Raw genomic sequence first — 22,253 nt, forward strand, 5'->3', positions numbered from 1 at the left:
GAGACCATTATGTGTTTTTCAGTTTTTGTGTATTCACATGTATCTAATTTTGTTGTATATTTCTATCAACTTAGGATTTTAACTTATGATTTTGACATATATAATGTCCCTAAAAATATTTCTACATGAATTACCGAATCCGAGTACTCCTCGAGTAATCGCTACTCAGTAGTCGGTCGAGCAGGTACCGAGTAATGAGTTCTACAACCTTGAAAGTGGGTTGCGGGTGGACTTACCGAGTGTTTCTGGTGGCTCACGACCCACACCCACACACGACGAACACAACGTGTTTCCCCGGTCCTTGGCGGTTCTCCGGTTGTCTGCGACGTCTCCAGCAGCAGGTGTCGCGATGGCGACGTTCGACGGCATTATAGCGGCGGCGTCGGACTTGTCTGATCGGAAAAACGGACAAAGAAGAGAGGTGGCGGCTGACAAGTCTCGCATGGCGGCTGAGGAACATTTGCTAGGGTTAGCTGATGTATCTTCACACAGGAGGGAAAAAGCCACCAGGTTTAAGTCCCGTGCCAATACCAAACTTCCATCCCTTTTTACGAGTTTAGTCTTTCCTCCACAAAACCTTTTCAAATTAAGTCCAAATTTACCCTTTATCCACTGCCTTTAGAAATCCTTTCATAATAAGTCCATAATTTACCAAACACGCCCTGACTTTTGAAATCCTTTTCAAATTAAACTCATAATTTACTAAACAGCCCTCGACCTTCAAAATCTTTACAAATTAATCCGGAAATTACATTTTTAACCCCCAAACTCTCAATTATGAATTTTAACTCCCGAAGACCAACACCCCGCTGAGATATTATGGATTTAGGGCTTCAATAAAATATATTATACATCTCGGGGGTTAGGGTTAATTAATTAATTATTTATTTATTTTTAAAATGGACTGTTACAAGTCGATCATAAGGACTAATTTATACATTTTAACAAGTTAAAAGGGGTAAATATGTATAGAAAAAAATTCAATGACCAAATGCATACAAATTGAAAAAATATATTCATCTCGTAGATGAGTAACAAACTATATTTTTTATTGTTGTTTAGGAAAAAGAAAATCATAAGAAAGTAATTTAGAATGTGTTATTATGCTATTAAAAAAAATACCATTAAAATATTTTAATGTTGTTTATGAAAAAAAAAAAAGTTAAGATAGATAGCTTTTAATTATATTTTTCTTAAATAATGATATATATATATATATATATATACAATATGAGGTTATGAGTGTTGTAAAAATTGAGACTAATTTCCGATTAATTTGTATGAAGTATGCGACCAACTAGGTGACACTTAGCGGTTAACGTATGCCTAGATATTTAGTGAAATTGACTAAACTGATGAATTTTTAACATCTTGAAAAAGTTCTACCTCAATAAAAATTGTCTAAGGAAGTATTAATATTGTATTAGTTATATTTACCTATTTTGTTATGATATTAGTTATATTTATTTATTTTAAATTTAATAATTTATGATCTCCAATTAATTGTCGATTAAAAATGTTGTTTGATATGTCTCTTATTAAATCTAAGAAGTATTCATAATCAATAATACTATGATAGCATACTTAAAAGTCTCTAAGTTAGTTTTGATTCTTCTAAATCTCTCTTAATCGGTCACATTCATGAATCCATTAATTCCCAAGTAGACCGACTAACCTCTAGTCATTAATCAACCAACTCGATACCTACCTAACGACTTTTACGTAACTGTAGTATATATTGAGACACATGCATAATTTTGATTTTCTTCATTTTCGGTAAAGAAAGGAAAATAAGAAACGCTATACAAATAAATATATAACACTTTCATATATTATAAGACCCGACCCGAATAAAGTCGAATCAAACGGACCTGTTCCCAAATAATTCCCCCACCCTGTACCCAGATCATACAATTAGTTATAGTTTAACGGCCGATATCGTCTCAAATCTTCTGCAGTTTTACAGCCTTGATCACCGGATTCGCCTTGGCGATGGCTTCCCTCCCCATGGTCTTGTAATCGAAGGTGCATCCATGCTGCTCCGGGTACCTGTGGGTCCCGCAGCACGTGATTCCACACCGGCACGTGAACCCCGTCAGACCCACGCGCCGATTGCATTTCGCGCACCTGTTCCGCGGCTGTGATTTTACAGCCACCTCAGGCACCGTCTTCACGACTACCAATGGATCGGAAGAAGGTGCTGTAGCTCGGGAGGATATGGAAGAAAAAGATGTTTCTGGTTGCTGAGAAAGGCTCTTCTCGACGGCGAGCTTGGCCTGTGACATATTTTGGTCCTTTAGGCAATGATCTTCGTAGCACTTGGAACAGAAGTTGAACGTTGTGGGGCTCCCAAGGAAACCGCAGTTATTCGCACACGGTGTGTGATTGCTTGCTTCTTGCCAATTCTGTTCCTCAGCCATTTTTTCCGATCAAGGTTTTGGGCCAAAAACGCACCGAGAAGATACCGTGAGCGATCGATTTAGTTTCAAATCAATCGCTCGGTCACACCAGATTATTAAAACCTATTGGTAAACAAAACTGAAAATCAAATCCAAATCCAAAACGAAAAACAAAACCACAATTCAGATATGATTGGAGAAACCCACCAGAATGAATGACGTACGAGAAGTTGCAATCCGGAAGGAGATGAGAAGATGATCGATTTATGGGGATGGGGGAGGAAATATAGAAAGGTGAAGTTAAGGTGTTTGTGAAAATGTCTAAAAAGGAAAGGAAACAAGGAATAAACGGTGGTGGTGGTGTTGGGATACGTGGTTATAGGAAGATTCCAAGAGATGTCTTGTGTGGTGGGGTAGGGTTATGAATTCCTCAAAAGTAGGGAGCCTTTCTTGACTTTCAATTGTCAATTCCAATTTCCAAATACATACCTGGTAGTATAATAATAATAAATTATTTATTTTATTATATTTGCTTGACAATATATTTAATTTTATTAGAAAGAACAATAAGAAGAATTTTGTAATTGACTACCAAATGACTATATATTATTTGTCGTATCTAACAGCATGTTTAATGGTATTTTTTGTGATTTAATTAATATTTTAACAACTATTCTTTTTATTATGGGGTAATGACTTGAAAGGGTAACGAACTTTCGATTTTTATCACATTTAGTCACTAAACTTTTTTTTGTTATCTATTTACCATTAAACTATTGAAACTGTTCACATTTTACCCTTATGACCGGCTGTTACCGGTCATAAGGGTAAAATGTGAACAGTTTCAATAGTTTAGTGGCAAATAGATAACGAAAAAAAGTTTAGTGACTAAATGTGAACAAAATCGAATGTTTGTTTCCCTCAAAAAGTTCAATGATTAAATGTGAACAAACTTACTATTGTATTATATTTTAGCAAAATTATTTATTTTTGTTTAATTGTAGCAACATTTGTTGATGAAGAAATCTATGAAATAAAAAAACAAAATGCAACATCCGGATTTCCAGGTATCATAATTTAAGTATTTTTCTTTTGAGTTAAGAAGAGAGACTCGGCGAGTTGACGCCTCAACTCGTCGAGTAAGGTCGCGACTGATGACTCGGATTAATGAATGGACTCGACAAGTCGGTGAGGCGACTCGACGAGTCTGTGCTGTTGGTAGAAACCCTAAATCTTTGGGCCCAAGCCATATTTGGCCTTCAATTGCCACTACCTTTCCCATAAGTGAGAACCCTAGCAAGCTTGAGTGTGTAGAGTGAGAGGAAGAGCTATCTTGAGCTTTTTGGTGAGATAGATCTGGACCATTCTAGGTTCAGAGAGCCGAGAATATGAAGCTTTAGTAGAGTAAACCTTGGGGTTCGAAGTTAGGAAGCATTTATGGGACTTTTATGGTAGATATAATTACTTTCATCTTACACATAGATATGAAGTATTTTATATAAATTACATGCTATGTGTGCATATTATTTGAATACTTGCTGTCTATGTTGGATGAACGATTTTATACATGTTTTAAAAGATTTAAACGGTATATTTATTTTATATCTACAAATATGTTGCGGATGAAACATGGGTAGATGAAATAGTTGGTGTGTGATGAAATAAAATGATGAGAGATATGTGATGATAGAAATGTGATGATAATTAGGTATATAGATGATGATGAATATGTGATGTAGGATGAAAGGAGATACCATAGCCCTAACCAGCAATGTGGCGATGTAGTCATCTACTAGAGTATAGATGGCGACCACGGACTATTCTAGACAACACAGTGGAAACACCAGCAGGCCCATGACCTGTAGGTGATGAATTACGAGTTCAGGCGATGTTGTAACTACGTATTCATGCGATGATACTCTAACCCCTTACTATGAATTACGAGTTCAGACGATGTTGTAACTATATATTCATGGGATGTCACAAATTTCGCATGACAAACCAATGGTCATAATTCACATCAGTGAGAATGGTTCATTTTTTTGTAAAACCAAAATCAAATTGGAAATTTTGATTTTTTATTTTGGAAAATGTCAAACCATTGGTTTTGTATTTCGGTTTCGGTTTTTTGTTTTTTTTTTAAATATATTTTTAGGGTTTTGTTTTCTTTTTTATTTCATAGATTTCTTCATCAACAAATGTTGTTACAATTTAACAAAAATAAATAATTTGCTAAAACATAATACAAGAGGAAGTTTGTTCACATTTAGTCATTGAACTTTTTAGAGGGAAACAAACTTTTGACTTTTGTCACATTTAATCACTAAACTTTTTTTCGTTATCTATTTGCCATTGAACTATTGAAACTGTTCACATTTTACCATTATGACCGGCAACAGCCGGTCATAAGGGTAAAATGTGAACAGTTTCAATAGTTCAATGGCAAATAGATAACGAAAAAAAGTTTAGTGACTAAATGTGACAAAAGTCGAAAGTTCGTTACCCTTTCAAGTCATTATCCCTTTTATTATTGGAGATATATCTTATTTATTAATGAATATGCTATTAGATTATCGGTGTGGTCTCATCGTACCTATGCTTATTTGGACCGCAACAAGATGTCATGAACACTTACCTCTCCTCAGTTCACCACATTTTTTCCACTTCCATAGTAAGAACTCGTCGCACTCTTTCCATCCCATTTTTAAATTTCTAGACGCTATAAATAATTAAAACATTGGTTTAATTGTTTTTCCCCTTATAAATAGGTACATACCAACTAAACTAATATTTTTATCCCAACTCAATCGTTCTATTTTACAAAAAATTAACTCTCTATTTCTTTCGGTGGTAAATTGCACAAAGATTATTATGTTTTTACAAAAATTTGAATTTAAACTACGCTATTTTTTGTTATAATTTAGTTATCAAGTTTTTAAATTTTTGCAATGTTGACCACTTAACTGTTGGGGTAAGAAGTCTTATCCAACACGGAGTACTTAGATCACAATAGAACAATTGAGGTTCATGGAGCATGTGACAAATGAATGGATCATCTGAGAAGGGAATGAATCGTCTGACAAAAGAACATATCAAGTGTCAAAGGAACGAATCATATAAAGGGGGTTTGGAGCACCTAGAAGAGGTTTGGAGCACTTGGGGGTGATATGGAGCAACAAAGGGATCTTATTGCGCCATCTAATAAAGGGATGGGCCAAGAAGGATGTTGTTGCGCCATAAGCATTCCTTCTTGCGACATATTGCTCCCTCTTGCGCCATAAGGTATCCTTTTTGCGCCATGAGGTATCCCTCTTACGCCATGGAGTATATTGATGTGTCAAACATGTTCTTGGTGTGCCAAGGTGGTGATGTTGCTCCAACCTAGAAGTTCTTGCGCCACACGTGAAGCCTGTTGCACCAACCTTGCACATGTTGCGCCATCATGGTGCTAGATGGGTCATTTTGGTTCCTAATGAGCCAAGTATGATATGAAGTCATCTATGATGCTCAAGATCGTCCAAGGATACTCAAAAGTTGGTATTGATCAAGGATTACACCATGTTGTACCACCATGATGGATGTTGGGCCATTAGTGTTCATGATGCGCCACTTGTACGTCATGATGTTCCACTATGGCACAAGGTGCTCCATCATATGTGTTGTTGATGCTCATGGATTGTATGATATGGAAAAATATTCATGAAGATGTATGGCATAATATGATTGGTTGTAACCATTCATGGGTCTATGGGCCAATGGGCTTGGCCCATTAGGGTTTTAAGTCTGATTCCTCAAGTATAAATAGGCTTATACCACTGTAAATGGCTAGATTTCTATAAGAGATCAAAGTGAGATACATTTTTAAGTGCTTGTAATAGTTACATAAAGTTAATAAAATCCTCTCTCTCTCTCTCTCTCTCTCTCTCGTTCACCCATGGACGTAGGTCATCTTGACTGAACAACATTAAACATTGTGTTCTTTTGATTTACATTTTCTCAAAAGTTTTTTGAGTTCACCAAAGTTTGTTTTTTGATTTAGTGTATTTTGATAGGTTTGGCCCATTATGTAACATCCTGTTTTAAGTCGATTCATATTCAAGACCGTGACCCGAATATATGTTACCAGGAGGCTTCAGATCTTAAGGAATAAAGGTTTAGACCCCTTTGCATGTGGGTAATGTAGCTAAGATGATTTGAGAGTTCGGTTTGTGTTTTTAGAGACCAAGGGTATATCGGTAAGGTGGAAGTTCAGGACTTTTATGGAATTAGATTTTTGTTCATAATGTTTTATGGGAAAGGGGAGTTGATAGAATGGTGGAGCTCTTTGAGGCCTTTTCGTGGATATAAAGAACATCGAAAACGGAGTTGAAATGAAGAAGTTATGGTTGTTTGAAGTTGGAGTGGTTGGGGTGAGTGATCGTTGACCTATTGACCAAGCTCATTTAAGGCTCACGACGTGACCATGAAGTGCTCATGACGTGAGAGGCACCTGATGCCCGAAAACCCTTTTTTTCGGGTATTTTAAGGTATGAGATGATTAGGGCTGCTCCTCCTCAGCCTCTTTCACTTCCACGACCTTTGGAAACCCTAATCTCAAACCCCATTGAAGTTCTTGGTCATTCTTGGTGTTATTTGAGAGCTTTTGGGAGAAGAATATCATTTGTTGTGCATTTGTTAGCATCTTGGCTTCATCGTCAGCTAGTTGTGGAGCTTTTGGACCTCTGTAAGTCCTCAAGCTCATGCATTTCCTTTCTAGCTTGCTAGATCTAAGTTTTTTTGCATATTATGGCTTGTAATGTTGGTTAGCATGCATGGGATGTATAAAGTTGGCAACTTTATAGATCATGGTGGTATCTTAAGTCTTATAAGTCTTAGATCTAGATTTTGGTCATGGTTTTGGACTCCAAGCTTGAGTCTTGGTCCTTTTTCCTCCATTTTGACCTAAGTTGGTGTTTGAATCATTTATTGGACATACATGACTGAAAAGCTTTTATTTTTATAGCCATTGGGGTCAAGGAATATCCTCTAGATTGTCCTACGTTAAGGCTTAATGGATTAGGAACTTAATGCTCATTTTTGGTCAAATCTGGACTCACGACATGAGGAATAAGACCTCACGAAGTGAGAGCGTGTTCGAGGAAGTTTATGGGCAAAAGACACGACCTCACGACGTGAGCATAAGGTTCTCATGACGTGAGAACCTCCTGTGCAAGTTTGAGCTCTTTGATTGTTGGCTAACTTGGTCTTGGACTTATCCTTTGGTTTGGGCTCATAATGGACTAAGGATTTTAGATTAATGGACTTCTGTTTGGGCTTGTCTTGTCGGGCTTTCCCTAATGGGCCTTAGATGGTGAATTAGGCCTTAGTTGGCCCAATGCTCGGGCCAATTGTGGGCTTGGTTAGTTGGGCCATTAGTAGGCCTAGTGCTTGGGTTTAGACATGTGTATTGATGGAGTTTAGTTTTAGGGTTTTGGTTCAGTGTTTAGAGCAGGTTCGCAGCAGAAGCAGTTGTAAGGTTCGTCTTTATTTTGAGGTGAGTTACATTCCCTATATCTGTGGGTCGAAAGCACCAATATCGGCCCACTAATTTATGTTTATAGTAAAGATGATTGTCTTTGTGATAATTATCTGGTATGCTAGTATTTGTTGAGGCTTTTGTGATTATTTTCTTATGATATTATGTGGTTGTGGTAGGGGTGAAATAGACTCGGTATCCTATTGAAATAGACCGAAGGGGAGGCCAAGATATGCTCCATAGTATGTTTGTTATGTATGTTATATGTTGGGGGAACTCACTAAACTTTGTGTTTACGGTTTTCGGTTTGTGTTTCAGGAACTTCGGTTTTCAAACAAGGGAGCTCCGGATGATTGCAGAGCACGCACCACATGTTTCCGCATTTTATAAATTACTCTGATTTGGAATGATGCTAATACACTTATTTCGTTAAAATTTTATGGATGTTGTTCTTGGAACATTGTTTTAAATGAAATTTTATGGTCTTATTTTTTGGACATTACACATTAGGGTTTTAAGTCTGATCCTTCAAGTATAAAAATGTTCATAACCCAATCATTGTAAATGGCTAGATTTATGTGAGAGCTCAAAGAGATATATAATTTTGAGTGCTTGTAATAGTTTCAGAAAGTTAATAAAATCCTCTCTCTCTCTCTCTCTCTCTCTCTCTCTCCCCCCCCCCCCCCCCCGTGGACGAATGTCATCTTGACTGAACAACGTTAAACATTGTGTTCTTTTGATTTACCTTTTTTCAGAAGTTTTGTGAGTTCACCGAAGTTTATTTTTTGATATTTATCTGAAGTGTTTAACTTGTTTTGTTATCGCCCAACATTAATTGATCAACTCAATTACTTGCTTATATGGCATGCGGATGTGTTACTCTTTAATCACATGGCACTAACATTGCATGATGATGTGTCGCTTTGGTGACATCGCATTCTGAGTATCAAAATTAAAAGGAAAAAAAAAAACTAAAATATAATGACTTTTTTGATAAATATTCAAAATATAGTGACTTTTGTGTAATTATCAAAACTTTGCATATTCCATAATTTTTTTTGTCACCAAATTATATTTTAACTTTTAAAATAAATGCTATGAAGTTGATTAACATCCTTACATATAATATTGTTTCAAATATACAAGATTTATTGTTCCAAATATACAAGATTTCGACCTCACCCCTTATTCCATTTCCTTTGTTCCATTCATATCATCATGCAGCCATGTTGGATTGCTAAACTAGGGAAAACATTTCTCCAAATTGATGAACGAAGAATATAACATCATTCCAAGACTAGAACACTTGGCGTGCATGATCAATTAGCTAGGAAGATAAGGAAAAATCAACAAAGCTTTTGATTTTATATAAAAGTGAAAACAATGTGTTTTGTTAAATGCTTGTAAAGTTCATTCCAACACGGAAATCGATCTTGTAGCAACATATCATCTATTTGAATTGTCCCAGCACAACATGTGCAACAAGCAGGGTATTATGTTTTGTTGTCAAATATACACGTAAAAATAGGTAGATTTAAAGATGTCACAATTATTCGTTCAGTCATGACATCACACGGAGTCAAGAAAGATCTTGGTGTTAGTAATCTTGAGATTGATAATCAAGTCGTTCCTTTCTTGATGGAGATCAATCTCATCCATAATCTAAAAATAAAATTATCAAGAGTTGGAAGTACTTGTGGAGAAGATGAGAGACTTCGGAAATATGCATGAGATGGATTATGCATTTCATGATATAGAGGATGCATGCAAGTCAAAGGCTATAAGGCCATCTCATGCAGCCCGAGTCAACATTACACCTGTTTTGGGGTGTAAGGTGGGTATCTTATTGACAAACATAGTAATGGAGAGCGGAGACCTTCCTTGGAGGCAAATCTTTTGGGTTCATGAAGCTTTTGAAGTGCTTGATTCATCTTGTTTGATTTGTGGATGTTTGTTTATATTAATTTCACTTTTATATCGTAGCCACCAGTGGCTAAAAACATTGGAGTAATCTATGAACACTTACTTTTAGTTTCTCATTTTTGAATGCAATTTTCATATGAATTTCTAAGTCATTCATATGTTTTTGTTCGTAAGTTTAAATAATTGAATGATAATAGTTAGTTTTCTTGACTACTTAATAAATCTTCAAAACAATTAGTAACAAATAGTTTTTATGGATGTTTTCATCTAATTTTTAAGCCATGAAACTGAGTTATCCAAAATAAATTGATTTTGCAGTTCACGAAAAACACATTGTGCATAGGATCTTTTTTTTCAAACATAAAACGACTTTGTGAAGTATTCATTAAAGTGAAGTGCCTTTATGACATTTTGGAAGTTTATCATTAGCGCCAACCATAAGCCAAATTCGATCATTCTCCGTACAACTTTTTCCATATGCCTAACTAAATTAAATTCACCAAGTTTGGGTGGAGTCCTTTCATTTTCGAAGTAGCAATTTTTTTGGTAGGTGATTTTATTTGATAGTTTCAAGGCTCTTCATCGATTAAATCAAAAGAGCCTATTTTACTTTACAAAAACAAAATGACGTCTTTACCAAGGCATGAATAGCAAAATTTAAGTTTTTGATAACTACATAAGTTAATATCATGGATCAGCAAACCTCCAAATTTATAACTAAAGCCGACAATTAATGATGTTATGATCAAGTGGGTTGAACAGTCTATTCATGGATAAACAAGAGAACAACTTCATAGTCCCAAAGGCAATGAAAAAATTAAATGTGGTTGGACCTTACTCATATACATGGAATGATTATATTGTAACAACTCAAAAACCAAGGAGTGTGATTAACATACTTGGTAACAATTTATTTGTGATTCTTCATTGTTTTGTGTGCTTTCTTTCTTTCTAGAACAAAGAAATAAATACAGTTGTCAGTTGGTTGCCTGAACCTCACTCCAGCTGGCCTGTTAATTCTCCATTATTATCTTCTTCTTGATCAAGCTCTTGCTCCACAGATTTAACCTGGAATTGGAAAAGCAAGCAGGAAAGTCAGGAAAGTCAACAACAGATGAAGAGGAGAAATGGATAATTGTTACCTCTGGTACATAATGCATGAGCATATTTTCAATGCCTGATTTGAGGGTGACAGATGAGCTAGGGCACCCACTACATGCTCCTTGCATTTTTAGCTTCACAACTCCCGTCTCTCTGATAATTAATTTAGATTAGAAGATTGGGTTAAATTTTAAATTTAAATAAATAAATAATGAACTAGTCAGTGATACGCACGGATCAAATCCTATGTATTCGATATCCCCACCATCGTCCTGCACAGCAGGTCGTATACGAGTTTCCAAAAGTTCTTTAATCATTGCAACAATTTCCGAGTCATCCTGATATACCAAAACAGATATACATTTCATTTCAGATGGATGCAATATAATCATTTTGTTATGAATCATACGGATAATAAGTATTTTAATTTCTGGAAAGTATCTTATTTTAGGAAATTATATTGTTTCAGTTTTTAAATTTGGTAATTAGGATCATTTAGTATTTGAGTCGATTTGGGTGATCTTTGTTTCCTTATTAGAGTCCTTTGTTTATCCCTATTTAAAGGGTAGTCGTTCATGAAATAAAATTATGCTTGAAGTCAATTGTTTTTAATATCTTAGAATAGTTTAACCTAGTCTCCTCTCAATAGGAGATTAGGTGTCAGTAATACTCACGGCTGTAGGAAGCACAACAGGTCCAGTCATGAGATCTAGATCCCGGGCCATAACACATTTATATCTATATGGTTGTTGGCAACAACATGGAGGAGAAGAAGATATGAAAAGTATTAGGATACCAAATTTAAAGCTATCAGAGTCACGTAGATCCGGAAAAATTAGCATCGCTAGAAACTGGCATCTATGCTCCCTCAAACAGTAAACTCAAAATAAATAAATAAATAAACCCTTAGGACCCTAGTATATAGACTATCTGGATTCAATATGTGCAAGGCATAGCTAGACATGTATCATATGAGAAAAAGTCGGATACCTTCTTAAATCCTTATTGCCTTACTACTTTTGTGTTCTTGTGTTATTTGTTGAATCTAAGGTTTCAATTTGTGCAAGGCATAGCTAGACATGACAGAGTTGATACAAATGGTTACAAGTGATGAGATGATGGAAGCTTCTAAACAGCCGCTCCCTATGATAGAAATAGAACTTGGCTATTCAATCCCACCTTTGGCATTATTAACAACAGGATTGCAGACCCTTTTTCATCTTAGGAAGGCAATGTTAATGGTTCCAAAGATCAATTATAAAAGTTTAAGGATATGAGAATAATTGAACAAATACTAATAAGTGGATATCCGTATAAATAGCCGCCAATTATGAAAGCAAATGACAATAAGAATATGGCTAGCAACACAAAAACCTAGAGAATATACAATTTAATATCAATAAGGACCTACTCTAATTAATGATGCATGTGAAGACACTTTACAATGACACAATAAAACAAACATATTGATGGGAACAAAAAACATAAAACAAAGAGTAAATTACTGAAATCGTCCCTATGGTTTGGTCAAAATTGCACGTTTGGTCCCTAACTTCTTTTTGCACTCGGATCGTCCCTGTGGTTTGATTTTGTTGCATTTTTTGTCCTCTGCATACATAAAGTTAGGGACCAAACGTACAATTTTGACCAAACCATAGGGACGAAAAACGAAACAAAAGCAAACCACAGAGACGATCCGAGTGCAAAAAAAAAAAGTTAGGGACCAAACATGCAATTTTGACCAAACCATAGGGACAATTTCAGTAATTTACTCTAAAACAAACAATATAATCAAAAGAGAGGTTAAAGGGGGAAAAGAAGCTTGAATTTCATTAAAGTGAAGTTGCATGATCATCAGAGAAGGAAACCCAAATGGGTATCTTTTCTGTGTCAGAGATGCTCTCCAAAGAGACAACCACCTGTCCAAGCTAACACCGTAAACTTGCAAAAGATTGACTCAAAATGCAAAATACTTAATGATTCAATAATCGTAAGACTATAGTTATTTATACTAGCCTAGGATGATTTTAGATTAGGCGCAAAACAAAAAATAATAAATATTTCATTTGGGTCCCTCCATTTTTCCCCTTGTTTTATATACGACCCATTCATCACATTCTCTATCAATACCATCGTGTTGAAATAGAGGCTTGTCCTCAAGCCTAGAGTTTGTAAAACAATCCAAATTGTGAGTGTTCCAAGATCCTTTGTCATCTTCCCAGATTCAACAATGCCAATGCATGTTGCCTCAAGTTTTTCATTGAAATCAAGAAGCTTAGAACTGTTATCCAATTTTGCCTAGTGCACTAGCCTATAGTCCATACCAAGATCGAGGCTATGCCGATTGTGCTGGTTTCCCTTCCCTTTTTGTGCACCTTGAAATGACATGTCACAGTACCATAGGTTACTCCCTTTTTGCATGCCCATACATACCTTCCATCACTCTTGAGAGCATAGGCAACCATGACATCAATAAGATGATGTTCATACTTTATACCATATCTAAGCAGCCTCAAACTTTGACTTCTAGTTATTTTCATAAACCTCTTGAAATATGTTATTGAATCTTCCATCAAATCTGAGGGTGGTATTCTTGGTGCTAAGATAAACTGATCATTTTTTTATAAGTTGTGTTAATGAGGTTAATAACTTGAAATCTTAAACTTCATAACATATAGTTTTGCATCAAACAATGCCATTTCTCCAGCAGGATTGGAACTTGAAATCCAAATGTTTAGGGATTTCTTATAGTTGGACGAGGTTAATAACTAACAAATACCCGTTTTCTCCTCATGGGAATCCACTTAGCTTCAAGCCATATTCATAGGAACAATAACCAGGAAATAAACAAGATAATCAAAAGAGAGGTTAAAGGGGGAAAAGAAGCTTAAAGTGAAGATGCAGATACAATATGATAATCATAGAAGGAAACCTAAATGGTTATCCTTCCTGCCCTAATCAGCGAGGCTCTCCACACAGACAACCCCCTGCCCAAACTAACATCGTAGACTCGAAATCCAAAAGACTAAATAATTCAATAGCCCGAATATTATAGTTATTTATACTAGCCTAGGGATGATTTCAGATCGGGTGCAAAACAAAAAATAGTAAATATTTCAATTTGGTCCCTCCAATTTTCCCCCTGTTTTATATAAGAACCATTCTTTATCACATTCTCTATCATATACTAAGGTGATTATTACTAATACTATTCCTAATGTTTGTTAGAATAACTGGATGTAATCATGTAAGATTGGAAAAGAGAGGAAGTCTAACATACTTCATGAATAGCTGTATCCATAGAAGCTGCAGTAGCTGAGTCAAGAAACAGTGGGTTCCCAGATGAATAGAAGTCCATAATTGCTGCAAATATTTCAGGTTTTAGAAAATCCCAGGTAGCATCTTCTGACTTGGTTACAGTCACAAAATCTGAACCAAAGAAAACACGAGTAATCCCTGCACCAACATATAATATAAGAACATGTACTTAGTTCAACCATATTAGATAATCACCACTCAAGATCAGTAAGCAACAACATAACATAACATAACATAAGAGAAGAAAAGAAAATCTGACCATCAATTCCATAGAGGGCCTTTGCTAGTGGTGAATTCATAGCTGTGCGGGCATTTGGGAAGTCTGCACTTCCAACTTCCATGACTGGCTTCCCAGGATAAAACATCAATGATAAAGGATTAGGAGTAGATTGTGTTTGAATAAACATACTCCTCTTCTGCCCTGTTCAAATTAATGTCACAACACACCCATTTCAAAGACTATAAATGCATATATATTTAACATACCAACACCAAAATATCACTGCATTGCATAATACAGATTCCATAGCAAATAATTGTGAAAGAAACCTCAAGCGGGTATATTATTAACTTATCTTGTAACAACTACATTTCTTTTTTTTTTTTAAGTTTTTTCTTGCTTAAACTCTTGATGAACAATCGAAATTAATAGATGCATCAAAGATTAAGGATGTGTATGTAGTTTTTGCAATTATGTTAACTATATAAGAAACGAAAGGTATCTACGGTACTGTTTATGTAGGGAACATACCAACTCTTTAGAGTTTAGATATATCCATGTTTGGTATCTTTCTCACAGTCACAAATCAAATAAATGCTTGGTATCTTTGGATACATCTAAAAATGGATATATGTTGCTGGAATGTGTTATATGGGATTGGAGATTAGTGGTTGAACAACCTAACAAGGGTTTCCGTAATGTTGCAACCAAGTAAAAATTCTACATATTATGAATGTACCCTTGAGATTCATGCTTTTGGGTTCCTTGAAAAGGGTTATCTTCGAGTAGATGAAATGTTAAACGCATGAGCAGATCTTACTGCAACTCTAATTATGATGGAAAATGTTAGTTAAACCAATAAGCCAACTTTATTAGTGTGATATTAATAGTGTTTAAGCACTATATTGCAAGTGTAAGCGATTTAGAAGGGGTGAGGGTGCGAAGCAATGAAATGATAAGAATGAAGTGGGAAAAATCACAATGTTGACTCAGATTTCCAAATGGAATTTATGTAAATGACCATGATTGAAAAACAGACAGTATAGGCATTACTATGATTGAAAAACAAACAGTGTTCAAAAACTAAAAGATAACTCTGAAGAAAACTATTTCCTTTGCTTGGACAAGTTATCAGTGAAGTAATTTACATTTTACAACACCAGTGATAAAAGAAATCTCCAATATATTACTTCGTGAGAAAAAAACTCAATTATTTTGGGGTAGGACAGCTGCATTGAACTTCATTTTTCAAGTCTAACCTAGGTTTCTCATATTTACCAAACAACAAAGAGAATTGGATCATAAAAATTAATCTAAACGAAACCTCCGCGGAGAAAATAAGATCAAACGAATCGGTTTAAACATTAACAGATAAGAGATGTCATTCACATGTAGTTCATTATGGCTGCAAATTCGAACCAACTAACCTACAAAATTGCCTAATCCAGATGAGGCATGCGCGGGGAGAGCAACAGGTCTAGAAATCGACGATGTAACACGAGAAGAAACATTGTTCGAAGAAGAAATGATAAATAGACGGCGGGAGGTATGCCGTGCAGCAGCGTTATCAATGTAGGGTTCCAATCTTCGGCCAATATGAGCTCGATGTCCTGCTACCAATCTCTGCAAACCCCTCATCATTCAGTGTGGCTCCTCCAAATCAATAATGAAAATCTATTTGAAGCAAGAAAACCTCCCGGGTATTTAAAGCCCTAATCCTTGTTTGATTGAATTTTAAAAGAAAACGAAAACACAAAGAAAACAGAGTAACATTTTGAATTTGATCCCTATGGTTTACATAAACGCACAGTTATGGTCCATTTTTTTCGACACTCACAACTTGTCCAAGATGTACTCACAACTTGTCCAAGATGTGGTTTTTTTTTGGGATAATGAATTAAAATTGTAATATATTATCTTATTAAGTCATTTTTACTGGTTAACTTGGATTAGTCGGTCATAAATGATTAAATTTGTACAGTTTAACAAGTTAAATGGATAAATGTGGACGAAAAAAAATCAGTTACTAAATGTGTACAAATAAAAAAATATATTACCATTTTAAGTCATTATCCATTCTTTTTCTTTTTGGTCGTCGTCGTTGAAATTTTTGAAAGCATCTTTAAAAGATTAATTTGTCCTTCTTATTTGTTTATTCCATCTTTTTTATGTTTCAGTAATTAAAAAAATAGAAAAATAAAATAACACCTTACATCCTTTCATCTATCTCTAAACATCATCATCATCTTCAACAAGCCCATTTTTAGTTGCCTCTATCATACAATGTCGCCGCCACTTACTGGCTTTGTGTAACGCCCGCAGATCCGGGCTAGTTAAATTAGAGGCAATAGGGGTCGAAAATGATTTTTCGACAAAAGATTATTTAGAATAAATAATCTTAACCAAGTTGTGGAATATGTCTCAAGGCTTCTGTACATATAAAGAATGCCGAAATCCGAGCTATAACGAAAAAGTTATGGCCCACCGAAGTTTTTCGGCAAAACCGGCACGGCACCGGGAGACGTAAATAGTGAATTTACGATAGAAGACTTTTTAGCCTTAGAAATATAAACAAAAGTCGTAGAATATGTTAAACTAAGAACATTGATAAAAAGAACGCCCAAATCTGACTTCGTATGAAGAAGTTATGATTTTTCTAAGATTCGGCTTAGCAGTGCACGGCCCGAAACTCGAATTTTAGTTCGAGCGGTTTTTGGCTTACGCGACCTAAATGAGAGTTGAAGGTCTCATTAATAGGAACTCAACGGTAAAAAGACAGACGAAAACGGAGTCCGGATGAAGGAGTTATGAACTCTTCGCGGTCATTTAACAGTCTAAACGTCTCCTACTGTTAAATTTGAGATCGGTCGAGAATTAGCTGACGGAGTCTAAATGAAAGTTGTAGATCTTGATTTTACCTACGCGTGGATATAAAGAACGTCAAAAACGGAGCTCGTATGCGAAAGTTGTGATTTTTCTAAGTTTGAAGGCTGATACGCGATAGGGGGTGACGTGGCACCACCAAAATTGGACACGTGGCACCACCAAAAGGCCACCACATGGACCAACTCGACGAGTCATGACTCAGACTCGACGAGTCCATCAGATTCCTGCCCTATAAATAGAGGTGTCGGGTTCCCTTATTCTTCACACCTTCCTAAACTATTCTTTCTCTCTCTAGACTCTCTCTCTAGCCCCCTAACCCCCCTAAAAGCCTAGGTAAACCCCCTAGCACCCGAAGGAAGCCCCGAGGCTCCCGGAGTTACGAGAAAAAGGGTCTTTCGGCTCGGAAACGCTGCTCCAGCGAAGCCCAATTTTCGAGAAAACCCGCTGTAAGTGAGCTATGCCTACGTTATCTTTAGTATAGCTTATGTTTTAATATAGTAACATTATTAGGAACTTATAATGAGTATTTGGGCTATTATTATGAGTTATATTGAGTGTTATTTAACGCTTGTATAATAATAATAATAGTCAGACTATTAGTTTGTCGCGGTTATCGTTAGACTAAACCCTAGTGGTATTGATACTAAGTTTTATCGAAGGAAATTGTTTTGGGAGTATCGAAGCGTTGTCCGAGTGCTGAGTCACCACCTTTCAGGTGAGTGCATGGTCCCTTTCATCTTACACATAGATATGAGGTATTTATTATATAATTTACGTGTTGTGAGTGCATGGTCCCTTTCATCTTACACATAGATATGAAGTATTTATTATATAATTTACGTGTTGTGAGTGCATGGTCCCTTTCATCTTACACATAGATATGAAGTATTTTATATAAACTACGTGCTATGTGTGCATATTATCTGAATACTTGCTGTCTATGCTGGATGAACGTTTTATACATGTTTTAAAGGATTTAAACTGTATACGTATTTTATATATACGAATATGTTGGGTATGATGATGGGTAGATAAATGATGAGAGATAGAAGATGACGTTGAGTATACATTGGCAGCTATAGACTTAGTGCCTATGGGACAAACACCGGTAGCTATGGACTTAGTACCTGTTAGACGTTGGTAGCTATGGATTTAGTACCTGTTGGGAATTGGTAGCTATGGACTTAGTACCTATTAGTTAGACGCTGGTAGCTAAGGATTTAGTATCTGTTGAACATTGGTAGCTATAGACTTAGTACCTATTAGATAAAGAGTGGTAGCTATGGATTTAGTACTCGATGAATAGACTATAGCAGCTATGGAATTAGTGCTTTATGAACGAACATTGGCAGCTATGGATTTAGTGCCAGTCCTATAACCCTGGAAGTAAGGGACTTTGGAATAAACGAATGCAGGATAGATGACTCTTAGGAGTAAAGTAGATAACAGGGATGGGTAATTGGGTTAATTGTTTGATGATTGAACATAACAATTATATTATTGTGGGTTGAAAACCCTATGTACTCACCAGGTTTCCCAACCTGACTCACTCAGTTTATTTACATCACAGGTGGCGATATGAAGTGACATTACACTGAGAGATTTAAAGGGATGTAGATCACTAGTGTAAATAATTGTAAGTTCTGTTTATGCTTATGTTTCTGTATTAACGATGACATCCCAAACGTCTTAAGATGAATAAAAAATACGTTTCTTCGAAAATGTTTTAATAACGTATTTATCGTGTTTTTCTGGGAACAAATTCCGCAACCTTTTTATAAAATGAAGTACTCTGATTTTTATAAAGCATAAACAAAATCAGTCTTTTCTCGCCGTGATTTTGGGGATGTCTGTAACGCCTGTGTTTCTGGGCTTGCCATTTTTAGCAATGTAATGGTCTAGGTTAACCTTTGTAACCCGTTTTGAAATAATATAAGTGTATTATTTGAGTATTATGTGTTTTGTGCTTAATTGCTTAAGTATGTGGTTTGATTAATTAAGAATAAAAATAAGCGTCAAAATTTAAGTGTAAAATAAACTTGATATCTTTAGATAATGTTGTAATCGTTGAAACAAGGTTTCCGGAGATATAAAGAATGCCGAAATCCGAGTTATAACGAGGAAGTTTTGACCTGTCGAAGTTTCGCGACAGAACCGGCAACGCTGAATAACGTAAAAAGTGAAATTTACGTTAAAGCGATATTTAGCCTTAGTGATCTAAACGAGAATCGAAGATCTCGTTGTTAGCATCAAAGCGATAAAAAGTTAGGCGAGAACGGACGTCAAACGAAGAACTTATGAATTTATAACGAAATTTTCTGTCCCGCCTATTAAAAATAAATAATAAAAATAAAGTCAAAATCAGCCGACGGAGTCTAAACGAAAGTCGTAGAGCGTAGTCTCACCTTTCCGTGGATATAAAGAACGTCGAAAACGGAGTTCGTATGAAGAAGATATGAATCTCCGAAGTTTATTAATTAATTTGTATTTATTTTTAAATCAAAATTCGGAAGCATTATCCGAAGGCGAGTCACAGGTCTGATCCGACTTACGCGCTGCGTAAGTGAGTACGCCCCGCGTACTCCGAAGAGTGTCGACACTTCGGATGACGCATGTGCTTACGTTTCTGAGGTACGTACGCCCCGCGTACGAGGAGCTCCCAGCCTCCTATAAATAGGATGCGAGGGCAGCCGGCCAAATTGCTAATTTCCTCTCGTTTTTGTGCCGAAGCTCTGCGTTTTTACCCCCGAAGCCATCCCGAAGCCCCGGTAATATTCCTGAGTCCTGAAGCGAGTCTCGAGATCCCGAAGATCCCGAGAAGTGCGGTTTCCGAGCCGAAGCTCTGCCCGCGAGAAGTTCGATTTTCGTAGAGATCTTCCAGATCTGCTGAGGATTACGACTTCTGCAAGCCGTAGTGCTGTCCGATCATCTTCTGATCAAGTGAGTGTATACTACCTTTCATAAACGCAATAATAATACAAGTATGGTTCGAGGGTATTAAGTTTATTGTCGTTTATACGTGTGAATGCGTTGTTACTTTCTCATAACGTATAACTATGAAGTATTTTATACGAGATACGTGTTATGTGTATATTTTGTTGTTATGTGTGTGAATGTATATTCACTTTCTTCTATCTTACAGATCTGATTATTTCTATACGAAATACGTGTTATGTGTGTGTGCCTCATCTGTTATATGGAAAATGTATTGATCAAGCATGCTATACAGGTTTTGAAAATATGTATAAAAATGTATGTTTTTATCTACTAATATGTTGGGTAGAACATGGGTAGATAGTTGGTGTGTAATAAACAGATGAGAGGCCTCGTTGTTGTTTTGATCCAGTCATCTAGCGGAATTTAGATGACGACCACGGACTTTTCTAGACAGTCCAGTGGAACGCTATCAGGCTCATAACCTGTAGGTGTTAATGAACTTGGGTGTTCATTCGTTGTATTTCATCCCCCTCATGGTTGCCTTATTTGACTTATATTGCTGAGGAAACCCCGCAGCATGTGTTGTCACCCCGATGAAAATATTCTTAGATTAGGTCCCTTGTGTTAGTTATTTTAGGGACGTAAAGTGAGAATAACGGGAATGGGTAACTGGGTTATTGTTGGTTGATAATAATTAATTTTAATTATTTATTGTGGTTGAAAACCCTATATGCTCACCAGGCTCCCAAGTCTGACCCACTCAGTTTTATTTGTATTACAGGAAGTGGCGCAAGGGCGTAAGATGGATGAACCATCAAGTTGTTTTGGTTTACAAGTCTATATATGTATATATTTGTTGAATGACTTGTAATATTATCGTTTATGCTTATTGGTCTATATCGGAACATGACACCCCGAGTTTTGATTATATAATGAAAAATACATTTCTTTTATGAAATGCTTTGGTAAACATTGTTTTATCATGTTTTGTTTTTGGGAACAAATTCCGCAATTCTTTCAAATCAAATGGATTTACTCTGAAATCATTTTAAAAGCATAAATGAAAATCGGTCTTTTCTGGCCGAGATTTTGGGGATGTCACAATGTCACACTTTGCTAAACGGAACCACCAACAGAAAAGGCGATTTCGACAAAGCATAAACCCTTAGCGCCCATAGTCATCCACCTTCGTGTTAGCATCGTCGTGTATTGTTCACAAATATGGAAACAAATCTAAAAATTCAAACGTACATGTCTCTCTCTCCCTATCAAATTTAAAATGGATATATCAAGGGTTCTGGTGGCCTAAATGTAGCAACTCATATTTTTCATAAACATTAAAATTTTAAATTCCAGGAAAATATCATAATTTACATGTCATCACAAAAACCAGAGTTTCAAAAATCTTTAAAAGTATTCCCAAAAACATCAATGTGTGTTACCAGTTCATATCATAGCCATAATTAAAGCGACAAGGATAAAACATGATACAGAAAGTCTACTTTAATGTCCTTGGTGCTTTTAAGCCCTCACACTCTATGGTTTGCTACATGAACATGTAAACATATGAAAACAATATTTGTCAGACAATAAGACTGGTGAGTTATAATATAAGATAACATACAATACATTCATATAACAATTTTCATACTTCACAATTCGCATTTCTAGTTAGTCACATAAGTGACCATGCATTTATACATTTATCGGATGATAAACAATTGGTCTTCAGCATCTTGTTGTTTCCAATTTCCATGCAAGACTCTAACAATATTATTTCATATGGATCCCTTACTCTTACTCATTACATGCATGTGGACATACATCATGATCGGCAACGGAACTCCATGTAATCTTACCACTTCATCCACATACAACGTTGCCAACTTTTCTAAAGAATTTGTCTCTCTAATTGCCAAAAATAGCACACTATCTGTTAGATGGTCGATGGTGA

At 35.9% G+C, this 22,253-nt stretch overlaps 2 protein-coding genes across 2 annotated transcripts; both read right to left on the reverse strand.

The window, feature by feature from the left end:
* Positions 1-1,803: 1,803 nt before the first annotated feature.
* Positions 1,804-2,753, reverse strand: LOC145032560 (zinc finger A20 and AN1 domain-containing stress-associated protein 6-like). The gene is made up of 2 exons (XM_078981407.1): positions 2,607-2,753; positions 1,804-2,522 (listed from the first exon to the last, which is right to left on the reverse strand). Exon 2 carries the CDS (start codon positions 2,418-2,420, stop codon positions 1,944-1,946), a length of 477 nt encoding a protein of 158 aa, XP_078837533.1. The 5' UTR covers positions 2,421-2,522; positions 2,607-2,753; the 3' UTR covers positions 1,804-1,943.
* Positions 2,754-10,646: 7,893 nt separating this feature from the next.
* On the reverse strand, positions 10,647-16,196 carry LOC145032561 (nifU-like protein 4, mitochondrial). The gene is made up of 6 exons (XM_078981408.1): positions 15,904-16,196; positions 14,516-14,677; positions 14,219-14,394; positions 11,173-11,276; positions 10,980-11,091; positions 10,647-10,905 (listed from the first exon to the last, which is right to left on the reverse strand). The coding sequence occupies exons 1-6, from the start codon at positions 16,115-16,117 to the stop codon at positions 10,834-10,836; spliced, it is 840 nt and encodes a 279-aa protein (XP_078837534.1). The 5' UTR covers positions 16,118-16,196; the 3' UTR covers positions 10,647-10,833.
* Positions 16,197-22,253: the final 6,057 nt, after the last annotated feature.

The sequence above is a fragment of the Lactuca saligna genome, chromosome 2, assembly GCF_052625555.1.
Source record: "Lactuca saligna cultivar CGN05327 chromosome 2, ASM5262555v1, whole genome shotgun sequence".
NCBI lineage: Eukaryota > Viridiplantae > Streptophyta > Magnoliopsida > Asterales > Asteraceae > Lactuca > Lactuca saligna.

Excerpts from the sequence above, each read along its gene's own strand:
- LOC145032560 (XM_078981407.1), bottom strand. The coding sequence starts at position 2,420 with ATGGCTGAGGAACAGAATTGGCAAGAAGCAAGCAATCACACACCGTGT.
- LOC145032561 (XM_078981408.1), bottom strand. The coding sequence starts at position 16,117 with ATGATGAGGGGTTTGCAGAGATTGGTAGCAGGACATCGAGCTCATATT. Across the intron at positions 14,395-14,515 it reads GGCCCTCTATGGAATTGATG|GGATTACTCGTGTTTTCTTT; the intron begins GTCAGATTTTCT and ends ATGTTGGTGCAG. Across the intron at positions 10,906-10,979 it reads TCATGCATTATGTACCAGAG|GTTAAATCTGTGGAGCAAGA; the intron begins GTAACAATTATC and ends TTCCAATTCCAG.